Source organism: Chlorocebus sabaeus, chromosome 5, assembly GCF_047675955.1.
Source record: "Chlorocebus sabaeus isolate Y175 chromosome 5, mChlSab1.0.hap1, whole genome shotgun sequence".
Taxonomy (NCBI): domain Eukaryota; kingdom Metazoa; phylum Chordata; class Mammalia; order Primates; family Cercopithecidae; genus Chlorocebus; species Chlorocebus sabaeus.
Genome location: NC_132908.1, coordinates 1,113,154 through 1,132,852, shown reverse-complemented (window position 1 = coordinate 1,132,852; position 19,699 = coordinate 1,113,154). Strand labels below are relative to the sequence as shown.

Here is a 19,699-nt window from a genome sequence, read left to right as displayed (position 1 = left end):
CGTGCGTCAGGACTCCAAGGCTCCTGACATCCGCGGGGCAGCGGGCAAGGCCCACCCACCGGGACAGGCTGTTGACAGGAAGCCCAAACCCCACAGGCCCCCCGCAAAGACCCCGCTTCATCCCCACCGGGCAGGTCAGGGGCTGCCATTTCTCGATAGGTCAGCAAGGAAAGGAAGGGCCGTGCCCACTGCCCACAGCCTGAACTCGGGCTGGGTGTCACGGCTGCAGAACAACCGCTCGGGGACTCCAAAGCTGGGGGTGAGAGGTGGGTCAACAGGAGGGCACCACTTTGGAAAATAGTCTGGCCATTCCTCCGAGGACTCTACACTGTTCCCACCTGACCCAGCAATTCTGCTCCCAGATTTACGTCCAAGAGACGTGAAGCCAGGGTCTCCCCAGAACCTGGAGCAGGGACGTCCCGGCAGCGCCGTGAACAGTAGCAAAGAGCAAAACGGCCCAGACATCCACCAGTGGTGAAGAGATAAATACTGCAGCCCATCTACGTAAGGGCACGTCTAACTGCGGAAGGGTCAGGGCTCTGCTGCTGTGGCGAGGATGGATGACCAGCCTGCACGAAGCTCATGAGAAGCTGGCACAGGAGCCCACACCACGCGGGATTCCATATACAGGGAACGTCCAGAACAGGCCAACCTTGGAGACGGAAAAGGCCAGCAGGAGACGCCGAGACAGCTCACTGCAGGGTTTCCCCTCGGGCGAGGAAAGCCTTCTGGAACCCATCACTGCTGGGGCTGTGCCACCCTGAGGATACCGGGTTAGGAAGAATGACCGAATTGGACCCTTTACCGGCCAGTTAGGGGGTGGATAAATTACTTCTCAATACCACCGGGAAAAGACCAACAACAGGAACGACTGGGTGCTGGGCCAGCCGGAGGGCCCTCTAGCCTCGGCCGCCTCCTCGGCAGGGCTGAGAGGAAGGCAGGGGTCGGGATTCGGGGCACTGTTACTTGGCCCTGGAGCCATGGAGCTGAGCAGGGTCTGAGCCACAGGGAGCTCCTGTCTTCCACTCCCCACGCAGAGGAACGGAGCAGCCAGCGAAGACCCCACTCCGGACGCAAAGGACTCCCTCGTGGACACTCTGCCTGCCCCCGGGGGCAAGAGGCACCCTCACTCCAACACCCACCGTCCTCTCAGGCCTGCCTGCCCCTTCCCTAGGCCTCACCATCCTCGGAGTTTGAGTAAGAAAACACAAACGAGAAATCTCAGCATCAGCTCTCAGAGTCACCCAGTTCCAACTCACAAACGGGAACGCGTCCCCTACGGCGCCAGCAGCACGAGGAGAACCGAGAAGGGGCCTCAGCCCAGAAAGAGGCACCACAATGACAAGACACACGGGCCGGCGTGCCCGCCACTCTTGCCGCACACGGCCAGGGCAGGCCCCAGACACCACTCAAGTAGGGGCCACAGGACCTACCCCTCTCTCCAGGGGAGCAAGGGAACCAGCTCCCAGCCCCAGATCTCCTGGAGAGAAAGGAAACCCCGGGCGGGTGGGTGAGGCACCCACACTGTGAGCTGGGGCGGGGGTGGGAGGCAGCCCCTCTACAGCCTCAGGAGGGGTGTCCCCCGCGTGCAGTCACCTGGCAACAGTCTCGGGGGGACAGGCGGGGAAAAGGGAGGGCGCCTCAGCTCTGGGCGGGCTTGTGCTGCCTGAACCCCCTTGTCTGGATGCACCGGAGCCCAGGTGGGGGTAGCCCGGGCGCTTCTCTCTCTACCCGGCTGTGAGTGCGCTGGAAGGGGCTCGGCCCACGTGGCCGAGCGGCTCCCTGAGACCATCAGCCTCATCCTCCTCATGTGAGTGACCCAGATTTCCACGGAAGGTTAGAAAACAAAAGCTCTGTGCCGTCACGAGTGTGTGGCCCGGGAGGACCGGCAGGCCCGGCTTTCAAACACACCAACTGTGGTCCGGGTCTGCTGCCTCTGAGCCTTTGCCCCCAGGCCCACTGGAGCCATTCCTGTGACGCTACATCTGGCTTCTAGAATGTTCCTCCAATGGGGCCTGTGCCTCATGCGCTCCCTGCTCCTCCCCCGATCTCCCCACCAACTGCGCCACAGTCGTCCGCCGGTGCCTGCTGCATCCTCACCCACTTCCGGGCCCCAGACACACCAGCACCTTCTCTGCTCCTCCTGCCCCACCAGCCTCCTCCTTGCCCAGTCAGGTCAGTGCCACTGTTCCCGCCCCCGCACGGGTGTCCTTCACGCCCCAGAACCCCATGGAGCCAAACCGCCCTGAGGTCAGCCCATGCCGGACCAACGGGCCCCGCCTGCTGCACCCAAGGAAAAAAACACATCTGCCAAGCCAGGGACCAGCAAAAGGGGTGACTCGACCCACCCCCCAAAACCCAAACGGGGGCACGGGCTCACCCACACCTCCTCCAGACCCCAGGGCTGTGAACAGCCGCCCTCCACGCCGAACAGCATATCCTGAGCCCGGTCAGTGAGGGCAGCGCCACCAGACCCCAGCTCCACCGACAGGACCCCAGGAGCCCCTCTGTGGGGCTTGAGGACCGAGCTCTCACAGAAGGGAGATCCAAAGGCTCTCTGACGGACAGGCCTCACTCCCAGGTTTTAACTGTGCCCCGTTCTGTACAGCCATGAGCCTGGTGTAGCCGCACTCGGCACTGCCAGGGGTCCAAATCACCCATGCTCAGCGGACCCATGCTGCAGGCCACTGCCCACCCGATGGCCACTTAGCAGCCATCTCCGTTATCAGGCTGAAAAAGCAGAGTATGAGGCTCGGCGTGGCGGCTCACACCTGTAATCCCAGCACCCGGGGAAACTGAAGACTAAGAGTCGTTTGAACATGCGAGATCGAGGCTGCAGTAAGGTGTGACCGCACCACCACGCTCAGCCGGGGTGACGGAGTGAGACCTTGTCTCAAAAACGTAAAGAAGAAACAATACGTACGGGACATGGCTCATTGGATCTGAAGCTTCAGGCATCCCTGGGGGCCTTGGACTGCACCCCTGCAGTTGAGGACGCTGCTGTCCGTCTCCAACACTGCAGGGATGTCCTTCCCCGTGAGAAATTCTCACTCACCTGAAACCCACATGTAACTGAATGGGCATCCTGGATTTTCAGTCAGGGACTCAGGCCCAGGGCCCTTGCTTGTGTAGCTTCCACGGGAGGCAGATGTGCCCCCATGCCTGTGCCGGCCTCCACACCCAGCCAGCAGCCACGCAGCCTCACACCCCAGTGGCATGTCAGGCCGCGCCCATTGGCTGCTCCTCGGCTGGGGCAGGGGCAGCTGAGCCAGACACAGCCTCTCCCCTCCTCACTAAGCAAGAAGCTGAGTCACTGAGTCGCAGGCAGGAGGGTCCTCAGACCTGGCCCTTGAGGTGGCCGCCACACAGCCCAACTTCTCATTGTAATGACCAGACTTCTCAGGGAGAGGAGGTGGCGTCCCCGGGCCTCTCACCCCAGCACCTGCAGGAGGCCACCCAAGCATGAGGTCAGCACTGGCACGAGAGCCCGTGGCCCAGTGGGCTTGGGCGAGCGTCATCCCAGCTACCAGCCAAGGCAGTAACCTGAGCCATCCTCAGAGACAGCGGCCAGCTTCCCCCAGCAGCCCGGGACAAGTTCCCGTCCATTTTGATGAGGCGCTAATGCAGGCTGACTCATCAGACCACAGCCAGGGCGGGCGGCTGCCTGCAAAGGCCGGGGCAGGGACTGTGTGTGTGGCTCTGAGAGATACCCTTGCCCCTCCACACCTTCCCGGCAGGCCGTGGCCACTCTCTGGGCATCTGGACGCGGGTTCCCCTCTGTGGCAGGCTGGGCTGTGTGTGGCTGGGGCTTCAGAAGGGGCTGGGCACAGGCCGGCTGCTCCCTGGACACTCCCAGGCCAAACCAGCACCCCCTTCCGAGAGCACGAGGCGCGTGCGGAGACTCGCAGCTCCACACCATGCCCCGCTCCACCTGAACCCCACTCAACATCCCTGATGCTCACCTGGCCCTACAGGGCCAAGGCCACCCCCGCCGCCCTGCGGACGGGCACCAGGGCGCAGTCTCGAGCCTCGAGGTCCATGGCAGAGCTAGTGGAGGTGGCTGTGGCCTCTCCAGACACAGGGTCAGCCCCCCAGGGCAGACTGGCCCACACCTACCCCTTTCTGCAGGCTGCCTCACCTGCCCAGAACAGAGAGGCTGGGTGACAAGTGAGGAACACACAGCAAACACAGGGTCAGAGGAGCCCAAGGTCCAGGGAGGCAGGAGCACCGGCCACTATGCCCCCACAGTCTTTGTGGCTGGAGCCAAAGATAGCTCTGCGTGGCCACAGGGACAGGCACCCATGGAGTGGCCGTGAAAAGAGATGCTCCAGGGGCCAATAGGCCACTGACCACTGCTCGCCCACCTGGCCACAGCTGTTTCCAGCCACCTGGGACCATCCCACCCCTGCTCATACCCCCTCGGCCTTCATGCCACAGCCCAGGCGGACAGTCCCCGAGCTTGGACGTGGCCCTCCCGGCGTCAGTGGGCCCGGGTCTCATCCATCTTGTTCCCCGCTCACCAGAGCCGAGCGCGGCCCCCCAGACCCCTTCACAGGGTCCCAAGACACTCGGCTCCTCCTAGACGGACCTCCCTACTGCAGGTGTCCACAGGAGCCGGCCGTGCGGGGCAGCTTCTAACCAGGGCACAGACACACAAGCTCAATACCAGCCCCCGCGCCGAGGCTCCGAATGACCCACTTCACGGCCGAGCACCCTCTCTCTGGGGGCTGCTCCGCATCGCAGGAACCTGACACGGTGGGCGACCAATTGCGATTCATCCTGAAAGAGGCTGACTCCTGTTACTGTGTCAAGCACGTCCTGCTCACGGGCCATTCTTCTCCCTCCGGGGGGGGCCACAGGCGAGGCAGGGAAGGGGCCAAGGATGTGCTGGGGGCCTCCCTGGACACCTGCACCCCTGCTCGCAGCTCTGAGGACAGATGGGGGCATCCCGGCTGCGGGCAGCTGTAACAGAGTGCCACAAGTAGGGGCCTCAGACAGCAACGGCCTCTTGGGGCTCTGGAGGCCGGAGGCCTGGGGCGAGGGGTCATGGGGCCAACAGGATCCCGTGTCCCACGCCATGCTGGGGACTGAGTGGGGATAGGAGTCCCTGCCACACACCCAGAGGCCATGAGGGCAGCAGGCCCATTTCACAGATGAGAAAACCAACGGCCAGGAGGTGACAGGACCGCGACAGGGTCCAGAGCAGGGGCCTCAATGCCCACCTCTGCAAGCCCACTGAGGACTTCACGGGACACAGCCTGGCGCACCGCGATGGCTCTGCTGACTTGTAGAAAGATCTGCCCCGAGCCACCATTAATGCATCCGACCAGGCCCACCCCACAGGCCCACCCCACAGGCAGGCTGCGGCGAGGGGACCCGGGAGGCCCAGGGGCTGCTCAGAGATGGGGACAAGGCTGGTGTGGGGCCTGGCCAGGGGTCTGTCCCCCATCAGCCACCACACTGGCCACTCACTGACTGGACGGGGCCGACAGCCTCTCTCCCAGGACCGCATCTGGCCCCTTCTTCCACCCGGCCTGCTGGGAGCCTCGCTCCATCAGTGACCGAGATGGCAGACCACGGTGGTGTGACAGGGAAACTGAGGCACAAGTGGAGACACTGCCCAGGCTAGCAGGGGTTGCTAACCCCCCTCCTGTGGACAGGGAGACCCCAGAATCCCAAAAGGCTCCACCCAACTGAGGCTGAGTCTTTAACATCCAGGGCTACTAAAGACCACTTTCTCCAAAAGGACTCAGGATGTCCCCACCTCAGTCCTCAGGCCAGTGAGGAGCCTAGCGACGGCCACCAGGTGCAGACAGCTGGGCAGGGGACAAGGGACGAGAACACAGGGCAGCCCGGGGGTCAAGAGCAGCACGGGCTCCCAGAGCGAAGCTCCAAGCCCGCCCCCTGGTCCGGACCCCAGCTGGAGCCTGCCCTCAGGGGCAGGCAGAACCCAGGTGGGACAGATGGGACAGACAGTGACCAGGAGTCCCCCACCCTGGCTGGGCACACCCCTGCAAACGCCCAGGGTCCTGGATGTGGTCTGTGCCCACCCCACCCGGGGCACTTTCTCTGCTATCCAAGACCATTCTGTACCCAGATCTCTGGCCTTGCCCCTACCTCTGACACTGGCTCAGTGACAGCATTCATTAACGCCAACATCCTGGGTCACCTAACGGTCCATCCACAAGGGAACAGCTTCGCTCCCATCAGTCCCCAATGGCAGAAGCACCCACAGCACCAGCAGCCCAGGGTCAGACGAGTCCAGCGGGGCCAGTGAGGCTGAGGTCTCGCCCAAGGCCTTTTCTGCGGGAGCCAGGTCCGCAGACATCAAAGCAGGGCTGGGGGTGCACCTGCGTCAGGTCTACACCCGTTGCGGGTCAGAGGAGCCTCTTCACCCTGAGGCAGCGTGGGGGCCTCCGGGCGCTCTCCCTGCCAGCCCTGCTCTCAACTGGGGCAAAGAGCCCAGGGTGGCACCGAGGCTGGGTGGGGGCCGCACTGGGCTAACGCCTTGGTCCTCACCAGCCACGCACCCGAGGATGGGGTGCTCTGGCCTCCCGGGTCGATGCTGCACTGGGCCTCCGAACGCAGGCGGCGGCCACACCCACCCAAGGCTCTCTCTGTCCACAGCTCCGCTCCCTGCAAGCACCCAGGCGGCAGCCAGAGGACAAAGGGAGCCTCACTTAGCACATTCATCAACCCTCGGGCTCATCAAACCCTGGGGCGCTCACGCCCCGCCAACGGCCGCTTGTCCCGTCAGCCCGGGCCCACCTCCGCCCCACAAGGAGTGTGTGTGCAGGCCAGGGACACCAGCGGCCACGTGGCGGCACACCCCCTGCACCACGGCAAGCTGCTACTCGGTCCCCATCTGTCATCCTCGGCGGGCACAGCGCTCTGGGGACGGTGCCCGGACCTGCTGCCAGCTCTCCTGAGCCGGGCAGGGGCTGAGAGCCAGCAGAGCTCCTTCCCCGAGCCCCGCCCCCACCATCTCCGACCGAGGCGGGGCTGCACACCACCACGCAGGGCGCGACCAGCTGATTTCACCCCTTGTTTCTGCCCAGGGTGAGCGGCCGGTCTTTAATCTCCAGCCTGGAAATTCAACCTGGGCCTGCGCGACTCAGACTTGTTCCAAGTTACGCCAACATGAACCACTGAGGAGAGGGAAGACTCCTCTTCCGTGCCAGGGAGGGGAATGCCCACTCGCGAGGGCGGGCAGGGACGGTCCCCGCCCTTCCCACAGCGGGCTCGGCACAGGCGGCTGGACGGACGGCCTGTCCGACATCTGCATAAACAAAGGTAACGCGTTCCTCGTCTGACCTTGACTGTGTGACCGCGGCTTGGACTCAGCCAGCAGAGCTGCTGTGGATCCATCCCCGGAGTGTTTGACAGGCCGGCCCCTCCCCCGCATTCCTCTGGTCCTGACCCTGGAACGGGATGTCTCTTCTGCAGCTCCGGGAGCCCGGCCTGGTGGGGCCGCATCGCCCTCGGCTCTCAGCCCTCGGGGGAGGTGAGGGGAGCACACAGAACCACCCCGAGCGCTCCAGGGCCAGGGAGGGCGCCCGCCGCCGGCCCCAGTCAGAATGAAGTTCGGGTGCTCGAAGCGTGATGCCCACAAACCCGAGAGCCTCCTTTAGGGGCTGGCAGCAGCCACGCCCTCTAGGCCTGAGGGTGTGGGACACCAGCGCTCCCCACTCCCAGCCTCCGTCCCCGTGCGGCCCTCACCTGCCCTTCCAGCCTTGTCTCTCGCCTCGACTTCCCGCTAAGCCTGGCCCCAGGCCTGCCCTCCCTAAGGAGCAGCTGCGAAGCCAGCTAGAGGCAGAGCTGAGCCCCGGGCCCCCAGGCCAGCCCACCTGCTGGTCCCCACCGTCACTCTGCCTCCTCACAGCCCACAAGCTCCCGGGGGCAGGCTCAGGGCCCAGGTCGTCACGCTGGTATGCCACCGCCACGCGCCCAGATCTCCTCCCCACGGCCCGCCGTGCTCCTTGCCCCGCCTCCCATCTGCTATACAGACACCCCCCACCTCAGGGCCTGCACCGTCCCCCTGCCTGGATACTCTTCCCTCGGTGTGCCTCATCCAGGTCTCAGTCCTCCCACACAGGCTCCTGTGTCCCCTGGTCTGGCCCACCCCACCATCTGAGGGGCCCCTGCCTGCCTTGCTCACAGGGCTCAGGCCCGCCTCGCTCTACCCCAGGATACAGACACCCGTGCACTCTGTGGGGGCCTGACCACGAGACATTTCCCGAGGCGATCAGAGGCTGTCCCCACTCTGCACCACTCCCCAAGTCCCCCCTCCAGGGGCTGAGGGCCGCGCTCAGGGACTCCCTCCACCCTGAAGTGCCCCAGGTGGGCGAACAGGGGCCCTGAGGTCAGTCAACACCAAGGGCGATCCCAGTGATGAAGAGTCTGGGAGCCAGAAGAACAGTGAAAGCCGAGACCCCTGCCCGGTCCCGGGGGTGCTGGCTGAGTGGGAGCCTTAGGCACTGGGGGTGTGGCACGGCAGGAGTGGTTCAGGAACCAGAGCTCCCAGCAAACTTGTTCCTAGGAGCCCCAAGGTCACATCCCCACCAGCCCAAGCTGCAGAAGCAGGTCTGGGAGGCCCACGGTCCCTGCCAGGGCCCGGCCTGCTCTGGGCTCCATCTCCTCCCTCCTCCCCAGTGGGGCCTGAGTCCTGAGTCCAGCGGGGTAGCCCCGACCCGGAGGGTGAGCTCAGCCTGCTGGCGTCACGCCCACTTCCTGGCAGGAACAAGATGACGTCCCAAGGGGCGCGTGGCCCCGACGCTTCCACGAAGGGGAGGGAATGACCCCAACAGGCGCTCGGCAGACCCCTACCCTGCTGCCATCCCCAGGGGCCTCCTCCCACCACCCCGGGAAGGATGAGCTGCCCCCATGGCTCCCCCAGCCCTCGGTGGGTGGGAAGGCCCCTCCCCTGAGCCCGGCAATGCTCCCTTCTCAGCCCCATCTGTGTCTCTGCTTCCTCACAGGATCAACCGTGGGGGTGGGGAGGCAGCCTCTCCCACCCTACACTGGCCCAGGAGGCAGGGACACATCCAGCTGCGTCGTGGGCAGGCCGTAGGGCTCGGTGGGAACCCACACCTACCCCAGGAACACCGCGATGCCAGTCGGTGGCTTCAGAGACTAACAGACCCATTCCTGCAGCTCTCCTTCCTGTCAGAACTCGGACAAGGGCGCCAGGGCCAAGGGACGGGCAGCCCAGGGTCCCTGGGAGACACTGCGTCCTAGCACGGCCAAGAGAATCCAGGCCATGGGTCGGGTGCAACCACCGAGTTCACGCCCTGGTCCACCCAGGCAGAAGGGGGACGTCTGGCCTGTGACAGGCCCTCTGCCGAGCCCCGCCCTCCTGAGAGACCCCCAGCTCGGAGCTCAGTCTCGGGGTCACGGGATGGTTCTGGGGCCTCCTGGGCCTGTGACTTCCGACCACTGAGGCAGCCCCTCTGAGACTAGTTCAGATATCCAGACGCTGCTCAGACACAGTGTTCAAGAGGGTACCACGATGCAATGTCAGTAGAGGACGACCAGCCCCGTCCTGCCCACGCAGGACCTGCGGGGCACGTGGAGCCTGGGGAGGTGGGTGCGGGTGGGACTGGCCCTTTCCAGACGGGTGCCCTCTCGCACTCCCGGGGACGCCCGTGGAGCAGCGTGACAGCCCAAGCGCCGGGTGTTCAGAGATGCCGTGAAGGGCTGTCTCAGGCTCCTGCAGCTCGTCCCCACCCGGGCAGGGCTGTGCCAAGCACGTGGCCCTCAGAGCCAAGATGGGCTCACCCAGCTCTGCCCTTCCACATCCTGATGACCTTGATATATCCTTCCCCATCTCAGAGCTCCGTGACACGGGTGTTTGGAGCCTGGGCCCTAGGAGACACCTCCCAGAGGGTCCTGCCACCCCCAAGCCCCCAAGCACCCCTTGGTCACCTTCTGGTCCCTACACACCCATAGCCTGCCTCCCTCGCACTCGCAGGAACTGAGGCAGGGTCCCCCCTCCTGGCCTCCAAGCATTCCCGGGGGCCCCACCCCGCCCCGCCCGCCCGTGTGCCGGGACGGTGGCAGCTGTGTCGCAGGCGAACGCAGAGTCAGGAACCCTGGGAGCCCGGGCAGCACACAGCCCAGCCGGGCGACAACACACAGATCCCACCCACCTTCCTCTATAAATAAACCTGTGGAGGAGAAACAGCACTCGCCCCAAAAGTTCTAAGACAATTATATTTTTAAGAAACCAATCAATAAAGATAAGGGCCGTCCTCAGAGGCTCCTTTGCCTGGGATGGAGTCACCCTGGAGACAGAGCCGGCTCGCACGTGTTCCCTGGTGCTGGGTGTCTACCTGGGGGTTCCGGAAAGGTTCAGGGATAAATGCGGGCCCTCCCCCAGGTTCCTGTGCTGACTGAACCCCGGCTCAGGCTGGGCCCGGCGGACAGCAGCTGGGACTCTGCCAACCCCCAGGGAGCATGGAGTCGTCTTCCTGAGTGTGGGCTCCCTGAGCAAATCCGATTATCCCTCCCTCTCAAGTTCACCCTCTTCAGGACGCATGTGGGGCCCTGCAGAGGGGAGGCTGAGGCCCAGGAAGCACCCTCTTGCCACAGGACACGCCCCGGCCACACCAGCCGCCCACCGCCCCTCCATCTCCCGCAAAGCTGCCCCCTCCCAACTCCCAGGAATCTGAAGAGCTCTGGAAAGCCTCAGCCGCGGCCCACACGGGCTTCCCCGGCTCAGCCAATCCCCCACCTGTCCAGGCCTGCCAGCTTATTTTAGGTTCTCTCTGAGGCCAAGACACACACCCTCGCTCCAGGCCAGGCATCTGCTGGCGGTCACACCCACTGCCACGGAGCAGAGGCCTCCACAAGCCCACTCCACCTGACCAATGGGCATTTCCACGGGGCCAAGAACGAACCGAGCCTGGGGTCTCAGCTCCGCTTCCCACGTCTCCTGGAGTGGAGGGCACTGGGGACACCCCACATCACTGGGTTTGGGGCTGGGAGGTGCTGGCAGTGAGGAGGGTGGGGGTCCTACCATGCTGCAGGCAGACCCAGTGCTCCAAGCCAGGGATGCCATTGAAGGACAGGAGGCCGACTGCCCGTCGTCTCCCAGTCCGGGGAGCCCTGGGAACACCAGGGATGGGGTACACTCTACTCTTCCCAGACTGAAAGCACCACCAGCCCCCGAGACCAGGACAGCGCCCAAGTCCTTCTCGGGCTACCAGAGCATCCTCCTGTCAGGTTATGAAGCCCACGAGGACAGCACCTCAGGATGCCCGGGGACAGGGCCTGGGTCACGTGATGCTGCTGGCCCCCAGCCCTCACCTCCCCCTGGAGGGCTCATCCCACCTGTGTGAGGCCACCCAGTCAACACGTTCCCTGCACACAGCAACGCAAACAACCTCCTTGGAAGCCCTGAGGGACACAGCCAGCCCAGAACACCAGGGCCAGGCTCTAAAACTCTCTCGGCCGAGAGGGCACAGGACAGCCAGACCCGGGGCTGTGAGGATAGAGTCCAGGCCCTGCTTGGGGACAGGCAGCCAGGCCCGGGGCTGTGAGCAGAGTCCAGGCCCTGCTTGGTTCTTTCCCCTCTCTGGTCTGCACACATTTGGAAACAAGGAACGCAGGCCTTGGCTTGGCGCCAGCCTCCCGTCCCAACCCATGCAGTGCCTTCCAGCCCCTTCCCCACAGCCTGCCGGCACCACCGGACTGACTCCACACCTGGACACCTTCCACCAGAACAAAGGGGCATGGCCACCTCCCGCCTTGGTTCTAGAGAGGAGACAAACCTACAACTGCCCTTCAAGGCCAGGCCTGAAGCTCGGCTCCCAGGGACACCCACCTACCTGAAGACACCACCCTCGGGCGACAGAGGCCAAGGCCACCAGGGCAGCGGGTGTGGGGCTCCGAGGCAGCCCTCTGGCCGGGGCCGGCTGCCCCAGGACCACGGCGGCCTCCTCTTTCTCTACAAGCAGAGATGAGTCTGACTCACTCCATGTTTAGATTTGGGAAAGCAGAATCACGGTCTTTATGACTTTTCTCGTACTGATTCCTCTTTTATGTTTAATATTTATACAGTTAAACACACAAAGTAGGGAAGTGTACACAGGCCGCTCCTTTTGCCAGCCCGTCTCCCCACCTCGGACAGGGGACGTCTGCGGGCACAGTGTTAACTCTGCCCTAGGCCACCCACCACCCATCCCCAGGCCCGGAGCAGCAGCCACAGCCTGGCCACCCCAACTGCCACCTCAGAGGGCCGGTGGGGAGACCCAGTCCTGACACAGGCACCGGTTAAGGCCCTTTTCAGGGTGTGCGGAGACTGGCCGGTAAGGTCACCTGCTGGAGGGCCCCCTGGACCTCCGTGCGCATCCCAGAAATGCCACTGGCCCTGAGCCAACTCTGTTCTGGAACCTTCACGGTAAGTCTGTGCCTCTCTCGCCAAGAGTAGAAGGGGCTGCCCCTTCCTCTCCAGCCAGGGAAGGGGCTGGGGAGAAGGGACTCCCCCTGGGCAGTGCCAGTTGCCTCCCTGCCCCCCACCCTTAAGCTGCGCATGACTTAAATCAGCCCCGCCACCGAGTTCAGCCAGAAAAAGCGAGTTCACAACCAACGTCACCGCCTCCCTCCATGGAAAAGGCCCTGGCAGCGCTCACAGGCCCCACGGGTCTCCCCACGCACTCGGAACCACCCGGTGCCAGCTGAAAACTTTGCGCCCCTGACTCCAGCTCCTCTGGCCTCCCCTCCCCCGCGAGGAGCCTGCCTCGGGCAGGACGTTCAGACAGCCAAGGGGAAATTCCCGTCCTGGCCAACACTCTTGGGGGCGCGAAGAGTTACTCCCTTCCCGACTCCTCTCCCCACCAAGCCCGCGGTGGCCTCGCCGCTTCCCTTCCACCTTCTCCGTCCCAAGCCGGCTCTGGGGAAGGGAGTCCGGAGGCGCCCCGTGGCCCCCCAAGCCCGCCACTCTCGGAAGGAAGAACGCCGACCTCGCGGCCCTGCCCTGCACCCCCGCGCACCCGGCCCACGCCAGGTCCCACCAACATGGGCGCGCGGGGGGCGCACGCCAAGGAAGTCCAGCGCCCCGGACCCCCGCCCTCCCCACGCCCCCCGCCCCCCGCCCCCCGCCGGCCGGGAAGGATATGGGTTGCAGACCAGCCGGAGACACCAGCTGCGCGGCCGCGTGGTCTGCCCGAGGCAGAAGAAGACCGTGGCCGCCAGGGCCGGGTACGGGACGCGCTGCTCCTCGTCGGCGCCCAGCTCCGCGCCGCGCTCGGCCGCTGGGCTCTCGGGGGGCGACACGCCGGGCTCGGAACCCTGCTCCGCCTCGCGTCCCGGCACCCCGGGGCTCTCCGGGGACGCCCCCACAGCCGCCGCAGGACCAGGGGGCGGCGCGCCCAGGGGCACCCGGACCTCATCGGCGGCCCGTGCGCCCTCGGTCATGGTGGCGGCCGGCAGCACCTGCGGAGGACAGGGGGTGACCCGGGGCCGGTGGCGACGCCCCCGCCCTGCCTCCCGCGGCGCGGAGCTCCGGGAACAGCCGCTGCCGCCGGGATGTCTTTGTCTTTTCTTATTAGAGACAAACGCGTCCCCCGCCCCCGCCCGCCCCCTCCCTCCCTCCGGCGGCCCCACCCCCACCCCGAGGGGCTCCCCGGCCGGCTCCGCGCAAGTTGACTAGGGTCCCAGGCGCACGTCCTCGCCGCGTCTCACCTCGCTCCGCTGGCCGGCGGCGTCCCCGCGGGCATCGCCCGGGCGGCGCGGTCACCGCGGACCCCGCTCGGCGCCCGGCCCCGGCCCCGAGCGCCTCCGCCCCCGGCCCGCACCCCCAGCCCGCCCGGCTCCCGGCTCCCGGCTGCGGCTTGACTCCGGCTCCGGCTTGCCCGGCGGAGGCGACGGCGGCGGCCCCGGCGCGGCGTGGAGGCCGCTGGGCGACGGGTGAGGCCGGGGCTGGGGGCGCGGAGCGCGGGGCGCGGGCCGGGGGCCGGTGAGGCAGCGAGCGAGCCTCGAGCCCGTCCGCGCGCGGCGCAGGAAACTTCGGGCTGAGCGGCGGGGGGCGGGGCGGGGCGGGGAGGGGGTGGGGCCGGCGCGGAGGGGGCGGGGCCGGCGGGGGCCGGGGCTGGGCCGGGGGCGGGGCGGGCGGGGGTGCAGAGGAGGATCCGCCCCCGGCCCGAGATGCGCGCGCCCGAGCGACCCCTCCCCGTCGCCGCCCGGCGCCCCACCCCGCCCCTGGGTCGGGGAAGCTGGACCCCGCCCGCGCCCCCTCCACGCCCCCGCACTGGGCTCCTCGTTCCTCGTGCTCCCCCGCCAATGCCGGGCGTGGGGTGCACCAGGGGGCGCTCGCGGGAGGCTCCAGCGGGGTGGGAGGGGAGCACCTAAGTCCTTCCCCGCCCCCAACTGCGGGGGCGGCCAAGCGGCGGATGCCGCGCCCCTCCCCCCCCATGCCGCACCCCTCCCCCTCCGCGCCGCCGCGCGCGCCGCCGCCGCCCCCACCCCCACTGCGACGCGGGCCCGGGTCGGCCGAGGGGCGGGGACCGGGCGGGCGTGGAAGGGGAGAGGCTTCGTGCCCCTCCCCCGCCGCGTGTGTGTCCCGGGTGTGCCCGCACGCGCGCGTGTGTGATGGGGCGCGGGGGCGGGCGGGGGTGTGCTTTGCGGCTTGGAGTCCGTGGGTGGGATTCTGGGTGCTCCTGCATGCGCATCTCTTCCCGACACGCACGGGCAGTTTCCGCGAACTTGTCCCGGTCTCCAGCCCCCTCCCGTGTGGGGATCTGGGGGACCCTGGGGACGGTGGCCTGGTGCTGCTGCACCCCTCAACCCCGCTGCCTCACCGAGACTCACCGAGGGGCCCCCGAGGAGAAGTGCGGGTCCCCTCTCCCTGCCCGCAGCTGCTCCTTCAGCCAGGCCAGCGGAGGGGCCTTCCCCTGGACCCTCAGAGCAAGTGATTTGGTCGTGAAGGGGTGGCCCTTTCAGACCTTGGGGGTGGCCAGGCCCATGTCCCAGGGAGGGCTCACCTCACCTCGAGGTGCCAGCAGGTGGGGGCAGGTGCCCAGGCTCCCGACTCCTCCCAGGGCACCCCTCCAGGCTGGAAGGGTGGTTTTGCTTCTGGGACTGCTGCTTTGTGCACCAGGGGGCTTGAGCTCCCAGGTCTGCACCTCAGCACTCCCGCCAATAAGGGGCTCCTGGTAGTGGAAGAGACCTGTTCTCCTTCCAAAGAGGCCCTGCTGCAGGGCCCACCCTGAGACCCCAGATCCGGAGAGGCTGTGGGGCGGCTGTGGCTTCCCACCTGCGGGTGAGCAGCGGAGAAGCAGGACCTCCCCTGGGTGAGCCACACCGTGCAGGAAGGAGAACAGGCCCTGCCCAGCTGGGGCCCAGAAGGACACAGCACCTGGGGTGGGCTGAGGAACTGGAAGGCAAGAGTGTGAGGCCCCGGCTGGGGTACAGGTCCTCCTCAGCAGCACCTCCTCCTGTATACGCGAACTTTTCAAGAAAAAGAAAACATTTAGTCTATTTTCATGCGACTACTCAGCGATGGAAGGCCACAGCTGGTGAATTAGGCCTTCAAAGAGCAGTTAAGGTCCCAGCCACAGAGGAGCAGGACGTAGGAGAGCCCAGTGCTTTGCACATATTCGTGGAGGGAGGCTGGAGCAGGTGGGGAGACACAAACGCTGAATTGGAACCTCTGATCTTTTTCTCAACACCTCGCTCATTAAAAATTAGGGCGGGCCGGGCACTGTGGCTCACGCCTGTAATCCCAGCACTTTGGGAGGCCGAGGTGTTTGGATCACTTGAGGTCCAGAGTTCGAGACCAGCCTGGCCAACATGGTAAAATCCTGTCTCTACTAAAATACAAAAATTAACCAGGCGTGGTGACATATGCCTGTAGTCCCAGCTACTCTGGAGGCTGAGGCAGGAGAATCACTTGAATCTGAGGGGCAGAGATTGCAGTGAGCCGAGATCTCACCACTGCACTCCAGCCTGGGTGACAGAGTAGGACTCTATCTCAAAAAAATAATAAATAAGTAGCCGGGCGCGGTGGCTCTCCCCTGTAATCCCAGCATTCTGGGAGGCCGAGACGGGCGGATCACGAGGTCAGGAGATCGAGACCATCCTGGCTAACACGGTGAAACCCCGTCTCTACTAAAAAATACAAAAAACTAGCGGGCGAGGTGGCAGGCGCCTGTAGTCCCAGCTACTCGGGAGGCTGAGGCAGGAGAATGGCGTGAACCCGGGAGGCGGAGCTTGCAGTGAGCTGAGATCCGGCCACTGCACTCCAGCCTGGGCGACAGAGTGAGACCTTGTTTCAAAATAATAATAATAATAAGAAGAAGAAGAAGAAGAAGAAGAAGAAGTAGTAAATAAATTAATTGAAGCCAAGGCAAAGCTACAGACTGAAGCTCCAGATTCTAGCTGGGGGCTGTGGTTGATTTGCTGGACAAATGGTAGTTGAGGGTGGACAGTGTGCAGGGGTCCGGTTGGAGAGTGGAGATGCCTTGACTGTGACCAGACAGACCCAGTTCTCGTGCCCTGCAGCTTCCGTCCTATGGAGAGGAGGAAATGGTTTCCAAGCTAAGTGCCAGGGAGCACCCAGATAGGCAAGGGCAGGGCCTCCGTGAGGATAGGCAGCCGGAAGAGGAGCAGGAACTGTTTCCAGCAGCAACGGCAGCCTGTGCAAAGGCCCTGTGGCAGGCTGGAGGGAGCCGGGGAGCGGGAAGACCCAGAGGGCGACTGGGAAGCATCTTGGAATTCTAAACACGGCAGCTGTTGCTCTCCCAGCCACTTTCTGTCCTCTTGGCCACTCTTTGTTCTCCAGATATCGGCAGAAGGGAAAAGGACCACGGACTTCTAAAACATATTTTTTTATTTGAGACGGTCTCACTCTGTAGCCCAGGCTGGAGTGCAGTGGAATGATCTCGGTTCACTGCAACCTTCGCCTCCTGGTCTTGGTTCAAGCGATTCTCCTGCCTCAGCCTCCCGAGTAGCCAGGATTACAGGCATGTCATTACCACGTGCAGCTAATTTTCGTATTTTTAGTAGAGATGGGGTTTTGCCATGTTGGCTAGGCTGGTCTTGAACTCCTGACCTTGTGATCCGCCCGCCTCAGACTGCAAAAGTGCGGGGATTACAGACGTGAGCCACCGCGCCCGGCCAGCAGACGTGATTTTTTAAAGAAAGCATCTGTAATCTGAGGAAGCGTGCGGTCGCCAGGCATCCCACGGACGATTTGCAGACCAGTTGGAGCCGCTCCAGCACCTGGATGGGCATTTTCCAGCTCAAGGTCTGGGAGGGAGGCCTCCTCCCACCGCCTTCCGCTCACTCCAGCCCATCGGATGGCATGCCCACCTTGTCCTTGGGGGCTCTGTGTCCCTTGGGCTGCTGCACACTGACTTGTGCGGTCCACATCCGGCGGAACAGGCGCCCGCATGCCTGGAACGTAGACACTCCCTGCACTGAACATCCGTCAGCCAGAAGATGAGGCAGCTGAGGCCGCGTTCACACAGCTGGAGCGGGGTCCACCTCAACATAATGTGAGGGCCTCCACCGAAAAAGGACATAAAAGGCAGGCAGTCCGGTGAGACGAGATGGGAAACCATCCTGAGAGCAGTAATGCCGTGCCGTGCGCCCTTCGCTGAGCGTCAGAGAGAAGCCCAGGACAGTTGGAAACTGGCATTGAGATTGTTTAATTCAACTACAGAATGTTCAGATGTGTTGTTTCTAATCCTCCAGGTCTCTGGAAAATTTGGTTCTGCTTTTCGCTGTTTCCTTTTTTCTTTCCATCATGAGGTGGAACCCAAGAAGGTGAGGTGGGCTCCTTGGGGTCTCCCCCAGATCTCAGCGTCGCCCACACTGCCCAGGGGAAGGAGGACATCGGCAGTGGGGCCTGGCATGGCACTGATGGGACAGGCACGCCCCGACTGGTCCTTGGCTCCCTGCAGCAGTGGGGGCCATGGCTGGTCTGCTAGAAACTGGACCAAGGGCTGGTGGACAGCGTCCTGTCCTGGCAAAGCCTGGAGAGCCAGCCGTGGCGGTCCCTGCCTGGTGTCCAGTGAGACCCGTTCTCCCAGCCAACTGTGGGTTCTGCTGCTACCTGTGGCCTGTGAGTTGGGGACCCAGGCTACCGCCACCAAGGAGGCTGCCCACGCAGCCAGGAAACTAGGCCCCGGGGAGATGCAGACAAGAGGGGCGTCCCTGCCTAGACTGGCCCCTGCAGGGATCAACCTCCAGAGCAGGCAACACGGCCTCTCACTGACACAGGCCTGGGCCCTGCCTAGCCGGAATGCTGCTTCCCTGGGAGCAACCTTGGTGGCGCCCCATTGAGCTGCAGACTCTAGGGCAGAACAGAGCCCGATAGGCCGCCCTGAAGCATAGCGGGCTCTCACCTTCGTCCTGCCATGGAGTCAGAGACAGGAGACCCTGCAGTGGGGAGCAGGTGAGCGTCCTTTGCTCCTGCCCAGCATCCAGTAGGTGCTAATCAATGCCCGCTGACTGGGTGGCTGAAGGGACTGCACTAGCATCCCAGGGAATTTTGGGATCCACTACCCTGGAGACCGGGCTGGGTGGGAGACATGACCCCACACTGTGGGATGGGGAGCCTGGTGGCTGCTGGCTGGCGGGCGCCCCAAGCCCTTTCCTGAGCTCAGGACAGTGTTGACTCAGGAGTAATGATTTTAAGAGTTTCCGTATTAAATGGCGAAAGCCTGTGACGGTGCTGCATGCGGAAACATCCGGTTTTATTGCCTCTGGGTAGACAGCGCTGTCTAGACGCTGCCGACCCTTCTCACCTTCACAGTTGTCTGTGTGGAAGACGGGAGGGCCACGGGCACCACGCCGCTGTCCCCAAGACCAGCCCCCAGGCACTCTGAGGAAGAGGCCGTGGCCTGCGAGGTGGCCCTTCCCTGCCCTGGACAGGCTGTGGAGGGGCTGCAGGCGGAGGCCGGGCTGGGGCATGCTTGAAGGGTCACTGGGCTGTGAGGGGCACGCACGCCGCCTGGGGACTCGGGGAGGGAGGCTCTGGGCCTTTCTCTGGCTCTGCAGACACACAACCTGGGTTGAAATTCCAGCTCCACCACTTCCTGGCTGCGTGGCCTTGGACACGCGTCTTACCCTCTCCGAGCCTTGAATTTCCTCCTCTGGAAAATCAATGCTTCATCACATAAAAAGCGGTCATGAACAGGCGGTCCTCCAATGATTAAATATGGAATTACCATGCAACCCGGCAATTTCTCTTCCGGGTGTACCCAAGGGGAATGAAAATGTGTGACCACACAGGACTGTGGACTCAGGCGTCCACAGCAGCATCGTTCACAAAAGCCAAGGGTGTAGACATCCCAAGTATCCCACAGATAAGCGGATAAACAAAATGTGGCCTCTCTATACGGTGGAATATTATTCAGTCATGAAAAGGAACGACACGGCCAGGCACAGTGGCTTACGCCTGTAATCCCAGCACTTTGGGAGGCTGAGGTGGGTGGATCAGGAGGTTGGGAATTTGAGACCGGCCTGATCGACATGGAGAAACCCTGTCTCTACTAAAATTACAAAAATTAGTCAGGCATGGTGGCACATGCCTGTCATCCCAGCTACTCAGGAGGCTGAGGCAGGAGAATCACTTGAACCCAGGAAGCGGAGCTTGCAGTGAGCCGAGGCTGTGATATTGCACTCCAGCCTGGGTGACGGAGCAAAATTCTGTCTCAAAAAAAAAAAAAAAAAAAAAGGAATGACATTTTGACAT

At 64.1% G+C, this 19,699-nt stretch overlaps 1 protein-coding gene across 8 annotated transcripts in view; it reads right to left on the bottom strand.

Annotated features, from left to right (window-relative positions):
- Window positions 1-13,941, bottom strand: part of CACNA1H (calcium voltage-gated channel subunit alpha1 H) — a 67,393-nt gene extending 53,452 nt beyond the window's left edge. For 4 of the 8 annotated variants that reach the window (XM_073014984.1, XM_073014985.1, XM_073014987.1 and 1 more), the window contains exons 1-2: window positions 13,684-13,941; window positions 13,119-13,434 (exon numbers count right to left, since the gene is read on the bottom strand). In XM_073014984.1, coding sequence (XP_072871085.1) covers window positions 13,119-13,416 — 298 coding nt within the window. In that variant the 5' untranslated portion in view covers window positions 13,417-13,434; window positions 13,684-13,941. The remainder of the gene's footprint in view (window positions 1-13,118; window positions 13,435-13,683) is intronic. The other 4 variants (XM_073014988.1, XM_073014989.1, XM_073014986.1 and 1 more) reach the window with 2 other exon arrangements.
- Between the last annotated feature and the right edge of the window lie 5,758 nt (window positions 13,942-19,699).